The sequence below is a fragment of the Rhinolophus sinicus genome, linkage group LG04, assembly GCF_036562045.2.
Source record: "Rhinolophus sinicus isolate RSC01 linkage group LG04, ASM3656204v1, whole genome shotgun sequence".
NCBI lineage: Eukaryota > Metazoa > Chordata > Mammalia > Chiroptera > Rhinolophidae > Rhinolophus > Rhinolophus sinicus.
The window spans coordinates 593984-609722 of NC_133754.1; the positions used below are offsets into that span (position 1 = coordinate 593984).

The 15739-nt window shown below is 54.6% G+C and overlaps 1 protein-coding gene across 6 annotated transcripts in view; it reads left to right on the forward strand.

Moving 5' to 3' along the window:
- The window catches only part of DLGAP2 (DLG associated protein 2), a 442191-nt gene that overhangs the window by 369155 nt on the left and 57297 nt on the right, over positions 1-15739 (forward strand). For all 6 annotated transcript variants that reach the window (XM_074329259.1, XM_074329261.1, XM_074329258.1 and 3 more), the window contains 2 exons: positions 3768-4807; positions 15125-15336. In XM_074329259.1, the coding sequence (XP_074185360.1) occupies positions 3768-4807; positions 15125-15336 (1252 nt within the window). The remainder of the gene's footprint in view (positions 1-3767; positions 4808-15124; positions 15337-15739) is intronic.

The window sequence follows — 15739 nt, forward strand, 5'->3', positions numbered from 1 at the left end:
AGTGGATGACAAGAGCAAATGACTCAAGTGGGGGTCTGTGCCTCCCCCTTGTGGGCAGATAAAATCAGGTGAAAATGCAGGCAGGAGGGTAACGCGCTAGGTGGGCGACAGGCAGGGGCAGTCAAGACTGGCTTCCTCGGCGGAGAGGGACCTCCAAATGCCCGCAGTGGGGAGGGCACATGCTTGTCGCTGCACTGCCTGTTTCCCAGGGGTGGGGTGCAGGCTCCATGATTCCCCAAAACCGTCACCACAGTGTATGCCCAGCCTGATTGGCTCGGGCTAGTGCTGGTGGCGACCGATAGCCTGGATTAACCAGCCAGGGCACCGCGGCCCACATACCACCCTCCCCGCCCATCGCAGCCTAGTGGTGCCCTGGGCGTGTGAGTGTGTGGGACCTCAGCACGCCCTCTGGCCCTTCCAGCACAGGCCGCACCCCCACAGTGCCGGGAGGACAGGAAGCCTGTGACAGATGCCCCCACACAGCAAGCACGCCACACACACTGGCCAGCTTTCAGGCTTTATTCACTTAGAATACGCTTTATACGCTTAGAATATGCTTGTTAGAATGGGTAGGCCAATCGTCTTGTGAAAACCAACAGTACAATGCGCCCTCACATTCTAGCTTGAATTTGAGGTGACAGTTAATGAATAATGACAATAATTGCTGTTTTTCTCTTGCTTAATAACAAAAAATGGTGTCGTGAATAGCTGGAAATTAGGAAGCAAGACGCCTTCCACATTTGTGTTTGTTATCTCGCTTTCACAAAGAGAAACTGCCAGCCCCTAAGTATTTATTATGTGTTACATACACTGTTGAAAACCTGCGACGCACATCCTCATTGCACATCTCAGGAGCAGCATGACTTACAGCACATTCGTACCGTGCTGGCTGTTACTGGGGGATTATTTAAGAGTTAGTGTGTAAGTCTGTGCGCATACGGCAGGAATTCAGTCCCGTACCATGGAAATGAGAATGTGTTCTCAACATGTCGCATAATCAAATTTAATTTGTTTCAGTTAAACTTTTATCTTTTCCGTGGTGCTTCTATGTGGCCACATCCATAATACAGCTTCTAGGCGAAACGTTAGGCGGGAATCAGATACGTGAGTGGAGCCGTGAAGGGCTCCCTTGTTAATATGGAGGACAATTAGAATTGTGTTAAATTACATGTTCATGGGAAAACAAGGACAGGTTAATAGGACGACAACTTCATGCCACTGTAAAGTCTAGATTATAGTACATAGTTCTGCTGTTTATCGGTTGAATGTCGAATTTCCTTTCAAAACTTGCTTTTCATTTATTAGGTTGGTGCAAAAGTTGATTGCAGTTTTTGCAGTTATCTTTAACCTTTTAAACCACAATTACTTTTGCACCAACCTAGTATTAAAATGCAATATCTAAAATGTCCCCTCCTAGTATTCTAAAGTGCTCTGGTTACAATTTGATTGTTGAGAAAGGAAGGCTTTGAGCAGCTATTATGGTAGAGCCACTCCCTTTTGACAGTGAAGCCCCTGACCTAAAATGAAGTGAAGCTCTTTGGAGAGAAGGGACTCGCTGATCCTGGAACTGGACCTGGTTATTGTGAGAACAGGCGGACGTCCCCATGCTGCCCCTCGTGTGCAAGTCATGCCCCTAACTTCTTAGGCACCTGGGAAGTGATGTCCCTTCCTTATGAGATAGTTCCGTGTCTGAGCTGGCCTGGATGGGAAGTCCCTGAGCCTGAAAAGGGACGTAGTGAACCCGGACCCTGGACCCATCATTTGACTGGTGTTCTTGGCAGGTGATGACGTCTTCTTTACATCAATGACTGAGAGTCAAGTTAGAAATTATCAGGGAAATGCCTGGTGTCTCTCAGCTTCTTTCCCATTTCTCACGGCCACCCTAGGTGTTCATCTGGGGCTCACTGTGGGGGTCAGGGCAGGTGTATGAGTTCTGGGGGTCACGAACCCCAGGACTGTAGGCGGTGTCTCTCAGGCAAGGGGACATTAGTGAAGAGTAAGTAGGAGAAACGGTCTGGGTGACGGAAGACAGTGGGGCACGAGTGCATTAAGTGACCTGATCCAAGGTGTGCAATTGGCACCGGGACAGAGTGAGGGGACATGCCTGGTGGGGACAGGTTCCGATGGCTTCCTTCTGATGAGATGACGCAGTCACTCACACCAGAGGAAGGCCCATTTCTCCTTCCCGTCTGGCCCCTCAGCTTGGACCACAGCACAGTACAGAGAGAGTCTGGGAGAATAAGCACAGGAGAAGGTATTCCAGCCTGAGGGCAGGAAGCAGGAGGGTCTGCAGCGATTTGTAGAAGCAACATAGGTGGGCGTGGTTAAAGCACAGGTGTCGTAACTGGGACACGTGGGCTGTCTGAGGGCTCCTGGCTCCTCCGACATCACAGAGCTTCCAGCAGGTGCTCTGTGCTTGCACACAGCCCTCCCAGAGCAAAGCCTGGCCCTCAGGGACCTGCCATCCTGCAGGTGGCCTTGGTAACAGTTCAGGAGCAGGGACTTCCCTGGGAAGCGGTGGACTGATTACAGTGCTGGAGAAGCACCACCTGCTGTGCCATTTTGGTGGATGAGGGAAGAGTGTGTGCAAAGGAAGGGCAACGAGGGGCACTTGATGTGGCCCTGGTGACAAGGACTGAGGGTCTGAGCCAGGGCAGGGCCTTGGCATGAAGGAGGCGGGCGCAGGAAGCGAGGGTGGGGCTAGGAGGGAGGTGAGAGTAAGTAGAAAGACTAGAGGGGGCGGAGAGGGAGCAAGCCGATGGGCCCTCTCCTCCAAGTGCTGCCTGGGCACCTGGTGGCCGTTCTGGGGATGACAGACACCCCATCTCCAGTGCCCTGAAGCAGGCTCTGCTGAGTCGTAGCCAGGGTCTCAGAGCTCCCAAATGGAGAGCAAGCTTGTCAGTTGGCTGACAGCAGAGCACATGATGGGGAGGGGGCAGAGGAGGACACGGCTTCCTCCATCCTTGTCCTTCTGTCTTGTGGGGGGTGTGGGGGGCTGTGGAGGGGGAGACGGACCCTGTTCAGGGGAGCCACCTCCTCTCCACTTCCCCAAGGATAGAACTCTGTGCAGGTCTGGTGGGGTGACGCGTGCTGGGTGACATCGGGTCCCTGCTAGGCTCAACCCAGAGGTCATTTCTGGGCAATTGGCCTTGGTGTTTCTTGCCACCTGTTTTCCTTTCAGAATCAGCTTCCCAAGCCTGTGTTTCCTGCATGCGTTATATTGTATGCATATTACATACCGTCTGTGCATATTGTATATGTATATATACGTTATATATGCAAACTATAGATGCATATTATATATGGATTTATGCATTACATACAAATTATATGTGCATACTACATACTGCAATGTCTATATTTCCTGTATATAATAGATGCATTTTATATACCATATATATGCATAAAAGGCTCAAATCTAACTAAAAAACTGTAACTCCTTTTTACCCTCTAGTTGTTTATTTGCTTAACACCATAAAATCTTGCTCTCAAGGGACCTGATGAATCTAGTAGAGCTAAATATTTATAATTGTAAAACAATATCTGGGAATATCAAAGTTTATTCTTCTTAAGGTTCTTACACGTTGGAGCCATTGGAGTGGTATAAAAAAAATGATTGCCATTTGAATGCGCAGACCAGAAGTGACCACTGACTGCTGAATAACAGTACTTCACGTGTGTGGGGTGTTAAATATTTTCCTACACAGAAGGATTTGCATCAGTTTCCCCACAAAGTCTTAAGTGGCATTTCTGTGTTTTCTCAACAGACCAGCAGTGCTCGTGGTCACCAGCTCATCAGTTCAATGAGGAAAGGTACTCCCCTGCCCCGAGGAATATGAAAGGCTTGTCCGGGAGTCGGAATCATGGCCACACGTGTGGCTTCACCCCGCCTGAGGGCTGTGAGCACCTCCACCACGGGCTGGAGCCCAGGCCGTCCTACCTGCTCAGCACCACGGACAGCTGCCCCGCCGAGCGGCACCGCTGCTCTCCCAGGAGCTCCGCCCACTCCGAGTGCATGATGGTTCCCATGGTGCTGGGTGAGCACCTGTCCAGCAGCACTTTTCCCAGGATGCACTACAGCTCCCATTACGACACGAGGGACGACTGTGCCATGTCCCACGCCAGCACGAAGATCAACCGGATTCCAGCCAACCTTCTGGACCAATTTGAGAAGCAGCTGCCCCTGCACCGGGACGGCTTCCGCACGCTGCAGTACCAGCGGACCTGCGCCGCCGAGCAGCGCGGCGAGAGCCCGGGCCGCATCCGGCACCTCGTGCACTCCGTGCAGAAGCTCTTCACCAAGTCCCACTCCCTGGAGGGCTCCTCCAAGGGCACCACCAACGGGACCAGGGCCGACAGCAGGGCGGACGAGCGCCCCCACGGCCAGCACGCCAAGCACGGCAAGCGGAGTAAAAGCAAAGAGCGGAAGCCCGAGAGCAAACACAGGTCGGGCCTGAGCAGCTGGTGGAGCTCGGACGACAACCTGGACAGCGACAGCACGTACCGAGCGCCCAGCGTGCTCACCAGGCACCTGGTGGACCACGTGCCCCACTGCTACCCGGAGCCGCTGCAGGGCCCCTTTGGGGCGCTGTCCCTGAAGACTTCCAGAAGTAACAATGACGTCAAGTGCTCGGCCTGTGACGGCTTGGCCTTGACGCCGGACACCAAGTACATGAAACGGAGCTCCTGGTCCACGCTCACCGTGAGCCAGGCCAAGGAAGCCTATCGCAAGAGCTCTCTGAACCTGGACAAGCCCCTGGTCCACCAGGAGATGAAGCCGTCCTTGAGGCCGTGCCACTACCTCCAGGTAAGGCGTCTCACGTGCGTGACACCCTTTGCATCAGGTTTGCATCAGGTCTGCAGCAGCTCTCAGGGCTGGCATCGTGGGGCGTGCTGGGGGACAGCCTCTGAGGCAGCCGGCCCGCCTTTAAGCCACAACCCTGCACACGTGGGGCTGTTCCCTGGGTGCCTGCAGGGCTGCAGAATGTTTTGGCCCACAATAATGTTTTCTCATTTGAAAGGGGCTGGTTTGGCCCCGTGGGGACTGGCCTGCAGTTTGCATGGGTCACTGACCACACCTGACAGGAGCAGCTTTCGGGATATGGGGTAAATGAAATCACCAAAGGTGAACACAAACCAAAGGCAGTGGATGGCTAGAGGTAGCATTTTGTGGAATTCTGTTTTATGTGGTTCCCTTCTAATTTCTGCATCCTACTCATGCCATCAACGAGTGTGTGGGGGTGGGTGGGGGGAGGGGCGTCTGCCTGAGGTCACCTGCCTCTTTCAGGGGCTCCTCTGCAGTTACTTCCATCAGGTAACAGTGATCTTAGCAAAACTTGAAAGTCGCGTCCGACTTTCCCTTTAATGTACCTTATCCCACCCTGTTCCTTTACCGTCACTCCGCCAGCCTGACCTCTGTCACTATGTGTCACGCGTTACAGGGACCTTCACAGAATGATGATTAGTGGTGCTGAGTGCCGGCTGAGTCGTCAGGCAGCCAATTAATGGGACACATCACCAACCAAGTCTCCTTAGGAGTCAGGTGACCACAAATCATTCCAGCAACTCCAGTTGCCACTCTGGTACGCTTCCCAAAACCCTGTGGTTCTGCCTAAAAGGAAATGCTAACCCAACTGCCTTCACAGGCAGATGTATTCAGAGACGAATCTGTACTTGGAGCAAATCTGGTTTTTGTCCCAAAGGAACAGGGGTAACTGTGGCTCGTAGTTAGCAAACCCTAATAACATGCAAATGTGAAGCGCTCACCTGTCTGCGTCCCAAGGAATCTCATCAGTAGCATCAGGGCTGCTCTTGCAGAAGCAGAGCTCCCAGGTGTCCGTCTGTCCCTGGGAGCTCTCAGTTGCTTGGTCCCGGACACTCGAGGATGACGCTGCAGCATGCAGTGTCCCCACTGCTCTGCCCTGGCTGCACCGCCTCATACCCCCCCGAATGTACCTTCCGGCTGGTGCTTTTCTGCCCACCAGTTACCGAACACCCTGTGTCCTCAAACACCTCTTAATGTTTCAATTATGGAAAATATTAGCCCTGTAAAGAGGAAAGGCGTAATGTAGTGGACCCCATGCACTCACACCAGCTTCAGAAGCAGTCAGTGCATGGCCAGGCTCGTCCCGTCAGTGTCGTAGCCATCTGCCGACTCGGGTTACACTGAAACACACCCCACCCAGCGGCTCAGTGCGCTGGGTTTATCACTAACGGGCCACACTGGGAGGTCAGGGCTCTGTCTCTGGGCACGTCAGTGCGCTCCATTGTCAGACACTGAAATATGAGAGTAACTCTTTAATGCTCTCAAGTGCCCAGTCAGTATCCAACCTCCCTGACTGCTCACAACCTCTTTTTCACACTTTGTTAGAATCCACACCCAGATGGGGAGCCGACCTGGCCCCAGGCTGGTCCTTCTCTTTTTCCTCCTTCCCGCTGCGATCCTTCTCATGAGTTTGGGGGGCCCAGGGACCAGCTTGTTTGTCTGACAGGTCCCTGCCATCTGGCTCTGTCTGCGTTGGCATCCCCCTGTTGTTACTGCAGGGGCTTCTCTGGGTCCCGTGTTTCCATCAGTTGGTCATGGGGCCACCAGCCCTCCGCCTTCACTGCTCCACGGTTTCTCACTGGGCGAGTCACTAAATGCTTCATGCCCATGAGTGTACTTCTCAGATAGCCTATAGGACCGTGTCACACCTTCCTCTCTTCTCCTGGACGGTCCCCTGCTCAGCGTGTGGCCAGGAGGCACCAGGAGCCAGTCGTTTGGGTGACAGGGCTCAGCTGAGCTGTTGCCCCAGCAAAATACACTCAGAACATCCAGTCTGTGCAGTCACATGCGGGAAATGACAAGTTGTGATTGACTCCTGGAACACACTGTAGCCACACGCCCCTGGCATGAGGTGATGCCGCTGCCAGGCAGAGACCAGGACAGAGGACTGTCACCACCGGCGTCCCCCTTCCTGCAAGGCCCCGCCCCCTACAGGTCACCTTAGGTGCAGCAGTCCAGTGTCCACCCAGGTGATGGAGCCTCCGAACTTGAGCCTGGAGCATGGCTGTCCCAAGGTCCCGGACATACTGCCAGCCGATGCGGGGGCTGCAGGATCCCCCGGGGGGGCACTGGCAAGTGTGCCCTTGTGACCCCACGAGTGCACATGTCATCAGAGGGCATTTCCAGCAGCCAGTTCCTCTACTTCCCTCGTCCACGTCCACGTGAAGCCACCGCCTCCCGGGACGCAGCTGTGCTTTCTCTCCTTTCCCACTGTCCTCGTGGTCACCGCCAGGTCACCTGGGGACTCTCGTGCCCACAAGCCTCACTGGTCCTGTTCACATCTCCTCAGCGATTTGTCCTGCTGTCCATTTTCCAGGGTGCTTTTGCAAGGTCTTCCCTCACGTTGATGCAAGAAAGGTGGAATTTGGGACCCTCACAAGCCAGGGACTTCGTCACAGCCAGAAAACAGGTCTGGGGCCCGGGTCCATCCAGCCCCTACCCTGAGGAGGAGATTTAACAAAACAAGAAGGGAGAAACCATAGCTCATACACTCTACTTTTTTTTTGCATCAAAAACTAGAGATTTGGAGCTGAACAACAGGGTTGTTTTCTATTTTCACCTTGTACAGAATTCGTGGTTAACATCAGAGGAAGATTTTTATGGTTTTAAGTAGGTCAGAGCAGACAATAGGATTGAGAGAAAATGTGGATCCATTTGTTCTTCAAAAAAGCTGTTGTTTTCAAATTTTCTCGTCAGCAGACAAAGCACAGAAGGTCAGCCTTTCAGTGCATGTCACCCTGACTGGGTGGCTGAGATGCAAGAGATGCAGTTGAGCTCAGGGAGCAAATGGCCCCACGTGTCACCTGCTGCAGTGAGTCTGGGGACAGGAAGGTGGGACGTGGCTGCTCCAGCCTGGGGGTCGGGGGAGGGGGCAGCTGTGAGGACGTGGGACAGTGGCATTTGTCCTCCTATAGAGACGCCCCCAGCGGCATCCAACTTGGGACAGCATCCCTCCCCCACTCCTGTCCCCTCTGCATCCTGTTCCCTGCACTTGTCACATGCCTGCCTTTCTTGGTCGGTTCCCGCCCTGTGGTCCAGACCCACAGGGCCTGTCCTGTGAGCACTGGCGTGCTGCTGTCGCCCCGCTTTCTCCGTCCCTGCCGCTGGCCACAGGCAGCTCAGGTCTGACAGTTTGCAGCCGAAGCGCATCCTTGGGACCCTGTGGGAGGAGAGGAAGGGGGTGGGGCATGAGTCCTCCACATGATGAGAACTTCCCACGGGAAACACTGTTTGAGCCAACACTCCAGAGGCCTGAGCACAGGTCATGAGCCCACTTGGCAGCCGCTCACTAAAGACTCTAAACTCTCTGGGGCTGAGAGCCCTGCCTCCAAGGGGGAACGTGCAAGTCCGAAGCCCGTGAAGTCGCCAGTACCCACGAGAAGTACACTCATTCACAAGTGTCACATTTCCCAGTCACGTGTTCAGCAGGTCACATGATGTGGTTTAGAAAAACCACCCCTCTTTTACTGGAGGGCAGGCTCCTGCCCCTGTACCCACGAGAAGCTCTTACACGGGCTCTGGCTGTGTCCTGCACAGCTGATGTCAGCTCAGAGTTGAGGGCTGTGAGTCTCTTTGAAGATGTTTGACCATGTCTGCGTCCTGTCCCCGGGCCACCCCATGCTGTCCCGCCTTCACCCCCCACACAGCCCCCTCAGGCCCTCAGCACCACCTCCATGCCAGCCTCACTGGTCTGTTCTGCTGTCCATGGTTCGTGTCCTGACAAAGTTCAGGCCTGGAAGGCACCCTTGTCACTGCGTGACCTCTATGTGTGGCAGGGGCTGACAGGTAGCCAGCATCCAGATGGAGGAGTGAGCAAGTCCCTTTGCCCCTTTGCCCCAGGACTTGCCCTGGGAGGAGGAGGATGTGACAGAGGGAGAGTGGCTGGCACATGGGACAGTGATAGCACATGGGGACAGTGACAGCACATGGGGACAGTGACATCACACGGGGAAAGTCACCAGCACATGGGACAGTGACAGCACATGGGCACAGTCACCAGCACACGGAGACAGTGACAGCACACGGGGGCAGTGACCAGCTCCCAGGATGGTCACCAGCGTGCTGCGGCCTTTGCAGTGTGTCATGTTTAGCACCAGTGTAGTCTGGGACCCGTGACAGGCATTCAGAAAGCGTTTGTTTTAATAAATGCTCATGGCACCACGGTGGGGTCTGAGGACTTGCCAGCCATGTGTCTGGTCCACCTTCTCCCTCAGTGATCTCGTCTCCTCGCGTTTGTGGTTAGATTCCAGACAGTAGTAAAAGCACTTTGAAAACCATCAATCACCGTGCCAACCTGTAAGGTGGTGTGGGTCAGTACTGCCTTCTGCCCAAGTGACAAGGTTAGGCGTGATCTGGTCTCCTGTGACTGAAACGCTCAGTGTGGGTGTTCACGGCAGGGAATCCTAAACCGCTTGTGATGGAGTGAGGGGCCGGGACCCCTGGGTTCTCAGAAGCGGCTCTCCTCCAAACAGGAAGTGCCCCTGCGTGCTCGCCCGATCCTCACGTGGTCCTCGTGTGAGCCCAGCCTGCCCAGTCGCCAGGGCAGCCGGCACGGCGTCCTCGTCCTTGCATGAGGCAGTAGACAGCCCGGCCCGGCTGCTCCCCGCTCCTGGCCAGGGTCCCCCGGGCCGCTGTGTTTCCCACAGTGTGTGTCATTGGGTGGCTGGGGGCCGACCCTGCCCCGGGAGCAGTGTGCTTGCAGGCTGGGCCAGAGGCTGTGCTGGGGGCCGGCGGTGACCTGCACGTCCAGGTCCTGTGCTTCTGCCACACTGGCTGTCGTGGGTTTTAACGAGTGACGTAGAAGCAGGTGTGGCCTTAGGAAAATGAACTCAGGAACCGAACAGTGGCTCAGAGGAAAAACCAAAACACAGAGATAATTACACGAAGAGAATGCTCCCAGCAGGGGCTGAGGCCTGGGACCTCAGAGCTGACCTGGGCGGCAGCACCAGGGAGCTGTCTGCTGCGGTGCATGCCCGCTGGCAGGGACAGTGACAGCCCACGGGACAGTGACAGCCCACGGGACAGTGACAGCACACGGGGACAGTGATAGCCAGGAGCCGCGGTTCTCAGCACCGTGGACACGTGGGTGAACAGCTGATCCTGGGGCTGTCCTGTGGGGGGGACATTGGGCAGCATCCCTGGCCTGCACCTACCAGCTGCGAGGAGGAGTGCCGTTTCCAAACGTGTCCCCAGATGTTGCCAAATGCCCGGGGGCAGAAGCCACTCCCGCTGGGAAGAGAGAGTGTGAGGCTGAGAGGAGGTGGCCAGCATAGCTTCCTCCTGCTCCTGCACCTCGTCCCCCCTCCATCGCCACCTGCTGTCCAGCTGCACGAGCTCAGCTCAGCAGTGTCCAGCTCTGCGAGATTTGCAGGAGGCCTCACCAGGTGACACATCCATGTAATTGCTTAAGCAACTCTCCTGGTCATACAGTGGCCCGGAAACGTGCCGAACTGAGTGTCCCGCTCTTGGCACACACTGCAATGTCTCCTTGACTATGCTGATGGGGTCACATGTAACCGACCTGCACACAGCTTTGAATATGTGTGTGTGTGTTTCCTTCTGTAAAGTGAAAGGAATGGTCACTTTTGACTAAGAGCATGAGTTGGCATGTGAAATGGCCTAGACTCAGTGGCACGTGCACAGATGTACGGGGGAGCTTTTCCGGGTGATGTGGCCTATAACAGAGCCACCAGTTAGACTGATGGTGGGCGTCGGAGTGGCCGTGTGTCACTGTGGACTTTTGGAAACCATACACAGTTCTCAGTAACGTGCCAAGCCAGGCAGAGTCCTCCCTTTCCTTGATGCACATGATTAGCCACGTTCCTGAAAAATGTATCATTCATTAAATGCGTGTTTTTACATAGAAAACAGAGTTAGTTCAAGGCTTGGGTCATTAGAGGCGGAAAGCAGAAGGACATTCAGAATGCACGTCACACAGGACAGAAGCAGTCCCTGGCTGGGCTGCTCCTGCATCTGTTCCCTGGGCTGGCCTCTGCCCACCCCACCCAGGCAGGCTGCTGTGCCCCGCACGTGACAAGCACCGTGCCCAGGTGAATGCCTGAAGGGCCCCGCCTGGCCCCCTCCCTGTAAAACTCCACAGTCCGGAAGCCCAGCTGCCTTGCTCTCGGGCGTATCCCCACTGATGGGCATCCCCGGTGAGCATTTTAAACAGAACGTGTTGAATTAGTGAAGAAGACATTTCCCTGGGGAAGCACAGCGTTTGGTTTTATTTTTTCTTCTTTGGTTTCAACACCTGAAAGAATATTATTACAAAACCCTGGCCCTTTGCCCTGCGCCTGCTGCTGGGGAGGGAAGGAGGGGAGTGGAAAGGGGCCTTTTATGTGCCGTGCAGAGGTGTCCCTACGTGAGAAGCAGGACCTGCAAAGTGTACACTCCATCCGCCGCGGGTAAGTGGCGCTTTGGAATTGCGGCTGTCACTCGTCTCTGTGCAAGCAGGTAATTAGTGAGTTAATTAGCAGGAAACGCAGCAAAGACCGTAGGCTGGACGTGCTGCCAGGGACTCGAGAGCCACAGAAGGGCTTGTCTTCTGCACACAGTGGCCTTTCAGCGTCACCCTCTGGTCCTTTGGCAGTCTGGACATACGCTCTGGAATCTGTTCCGAGTCTGCACTTAACTGTGGTCGGCACTCCGTCTGTACTGGAGTTTCCTGTCAGAGACTGCAAAATTGGTTTCTTAAATCAGAAGCAGAAAAATACAAGCTGGTCTCATGTGTTAGTTAATTCACAGGCTGCTGGGAAACAATCCTCACTTTTTTTTACGGAAACATGTTTTTAATTCACAAAAATCCCTAAAGCTGCCAGCGGGAATGTCTCTTTCATGGCATATGGCCCCCCGCCATCTGTCCCAGCCTCCCTCCCTGGGACACTCTGCACAGCTCGCCCTCTTCTGAGCGCAGGGATGGGAACCAGAGCCCTTGCTGGGGCCTGTGCCTTCTGCTGCTCACGCTGAAATCACTGGAGGCTCGCCCCGGGAAGCCTTCCCGGATCACCCCGTGTCGGGGCAGTTCCGCTGCCCCTGTGGTCCCCTATGCAGTTCTCCCTTTGCCCTAGTAAACTGTAACTCACTTGATTCTGCGTCTGTCTCCTCGACTGAAATGTATTGTCAAGAACTGATGTTTCTTAAAAATAAGTTTATTTTTTATTACAGTAGTAATATATGGTCCATGTATAAAATTTAGATTATTTAAGTATAAAGAAAAATGATTGAGGACCCCAAACCACTGTCTCCTGTGATGACCCCACAGACTTCTGGCTGTTTCTATGTGTAACGCAGGCGTAGCTGCTTTTAAAGTATTAGGTATTGAATCGAGTTCACACTCACTGTACAGATCGCCCCCCTCACGGACACCTTTCCATGCAAGAGTGTGTCTTATGCACCCTCATCTGGGCCTGACAGTGCCCACTGTCCTGGGGCTGTAACAAATGGTTCACGCTGTCCCCTGTGACATGCTGTGGTGTCCCTGTTACCCTAATGAGTCATTCAGGGTCCCTGGCACAAAGTCCTACCGAGAACACCTTGGTAGAAGGGTGTGAACAGTCTGATACGGTGCCGTAAAGACTGCGCCCGTGTCACCCAGGTGTGAAATGGTGTGGAAGGGCCGTCTCCCACGTCTTTGTCCGTCCTGGGGTTTTCTCCAATTGTGGAAACCACCTTTGGGTGAGAAGACACTTGGACAAGAGCAGTTAAACCAGTAAGTTCACTGTTCCGTAGTCACTTGCCAGCACCCAAAAACTCTCGCTCAGGAAATGACGCCTTCCATGAAGCCACAGCTCCACTAGGGCAAATTCGTGGCTACTCCTAGGTCGCGGGTTTCTTGCAGGAGGAGGCCGCTGTCCTCATGGAAGTGTATCACATCCCTCTGCATCTCCAGCCGCTCTGCCCAAAGTCTGCACGACTGCGCCTGCCCTTCATGTCACCCCTGGATGCCTGCATGGACACTGCACACAGCGCCCTGCCCCACGGAGACTAGAAACGCCCCGCTGAACAGGCTGTCAGTGCTGCCACCCAACCTCTGCCCCGGCGAGGGGCCTGGATGGGTGAGACCCCAGCACGCAGCTCCTGGCGTCAGAGCTGCAGGAGAACCTGGGACTTGATGGTCTGTCAAGCCTGTCCTCATCTCAGCATCCGGACCTGCGACACTGTGCGAGACTGGTGTTTCTGTGTGCTTTCGGTTCACCTACACACGTGTGCTCCTACACACGCGTGCACACACACAAATGCAGAAACACGCAGACACAGGACGTGTACACACGCAGGCACAGACACATGACAGATACAGAGACACGACAGATGCAGACACAACATACACGACACAGATATGACAGGCATGTGCAGACACATGACATATATGACAGACATGTATGTGCAGACACTACATCCAGACATGATAGATATACAGACATACACACTTCAGACATGCATACACATGCACACATACAAATACAGACACACATGACACAGGCACACACACACGTGACATACACAAACATGCATACACAATAGATACAGATATGCACACATGCGACATATATACCACGTACACACATGGCAGACACACATGACACCACGTACACAGAGCAGGACAGATGCACACACACACAGGGTCTATTCAGTCATCACCTCCGGGCCTGAGGGGCGCTGTGGGGCCGCTGGCGCCCCGTGCCCTCAGGGAGATACAAGCCAATGTCCTGCTTGTTGGGCAGGACCCCGGGATGCCTGTCCTCCCCGCCCCCCCAGTGTCACACCCTGTATTTTACAGACATGAATGAAGGCGCTGCCTGTCTTGCAGGCGGACAGGTCACAGCTGGCCCGCCAGCGGGGACACCGCTGGAAGGAGCAGGAGTCTGCGGGAGGGATACGCGTGTAATGCCCGGCTGCGCTCAGAGGCCTTAGACACTGAGCGCCGCCACCTCCCCACACGCAGCGCTGGCCACGCCCTGGGAGCGCGCTGCCTGGGTGCCAGGTCCCAGATCTGCGGTGACCCGACGGGTGTGCCGCGTGCATCTCAGGGTCGTCCTCACTCCGCGGCGCGTGTGTCGCTTGGTCAGTATGAGCCTGACCTTCCGCCCGACGTGGTCCAGAGCCCTGGGTGGCTGCGCAAAGCGGAGGCGCCGAAGGAAGGCGCCTGGGGCCGCACGGAGCAGGCGCGCCTGGAAACGTGGCCTGAGGGTCGCGCTCGCTGTCTGTCGTGCTTGCGGACTCAGCTCACGGCCCATCTGGTGGGCGAATACCAAGATGCCCACCTGTGCGATGGTCCCTACGGCTCAGCCTGCTCTCAGACGAGAACCTTGGCACAGAAGCCGTGAGCGGGCATTACGTGTGGGGCCTCTGCTGGCAATGTACGAGATGGATTGTGGTTCCGGAACGTGCGGAACCGAGCAGCGTGCGATGGGCCTGCGTGCGGCGTCCTTTCCCCTCTGCACGCGGGGACTTTGCGTGTCCGATGGAACAGCTTCTAGAGTTAAAACTCCTCGGTTACCAGCACGCACTTGTATGTGGGCGCGGCCTCTTTCTCTGCTCCTCCCCCCCTCTGCTTCCCTCCCCTCCCCCCTGCCTTCCTCCCTCCCCTTCGCCCCCTCCTGTCCCGCCTCTTCTTTCTCCCTCTTCTCCCTCCCCTTACCCCTCCCCCCCCCACCCGCCTGCCTCTCCCTTCCCCCTCCACCAGCACCAGCACACTGGGTAACTTTTTTTCCCCAATTTTCTCAAGTTTTAATTCCTTTGCCACCAGAAGGAAATAAAACTGATTGTTAGTGGTGGTTTTTTTCTAGGTGCTGAGATTACAAGTGGGTTTTTCTCTCATTCTACCTTACTAACGTTTTCTCACTTTTCCCATAACGATGATCACTTTTATAATGGGAGGAATACAGTAACTTTATATTCCTGTCGGTTCAGGCTTTTGATGACAGAGCACTAGGAGGCATCAATGTATCATGTAACTTGAAGCGATAAATGGCCATAACGAGCTGTGTCTTAAGGATAGGAGAGACTTTGTTCCCCAGAAAGAGCCGTGACAGGACCGGCCGTGACAAGATTGATGCAGATGTGTCTGTTCTATCCCAGGTGCCTCAGGACGAATGGGGAGGGTACCCCACCGGCAGCAAGGACGAGGAGATCCCCTGCAGGAGAATGAGGAGCGGGAGCTACATCAAAGCCATGGGTGACGAGGAGAGCGGGGAGTCGGACTCCAGCCCCAAGACGTCCCCCACGGTGGCCATGCGGCCAGAGCCCTTGCTCACATCCACAGGCCCCCGGCCTCTGGGAGACCTCCAAACGTAAGGCGCACACACTTCTCTCACAAATGCATCTTCACTGTCTCAGGTGCTTCTCTCTTCAGAACTATCTAGCCACACACAGGCCAGCTGTCGTCAACTTAGACAGCTTTCTGGGTTGAAAATGTTAGATTTTATGGCCATCAATTTTCAAGTTGTTTCTTAAAAATTAGGGCTTTGATGTCAAGTATTAATTTTAAAGCAACGCTCATAGCCCGTGGGATTCATCAGTCTTCTCAGGGCCTTCGGTTATTTTCCCCAGGCGCGTGTTTGTGACCATGTGTGTGTGTGTGTCAGTCATAATAGGGATTTTTCACTGTGACTTCCTAAGTGCATTTGCAGCCAACAGCTTATTTGCAGGTGAAGGCAGGAAATGGGTTAGTTTTACAAATACAATAGCACATGC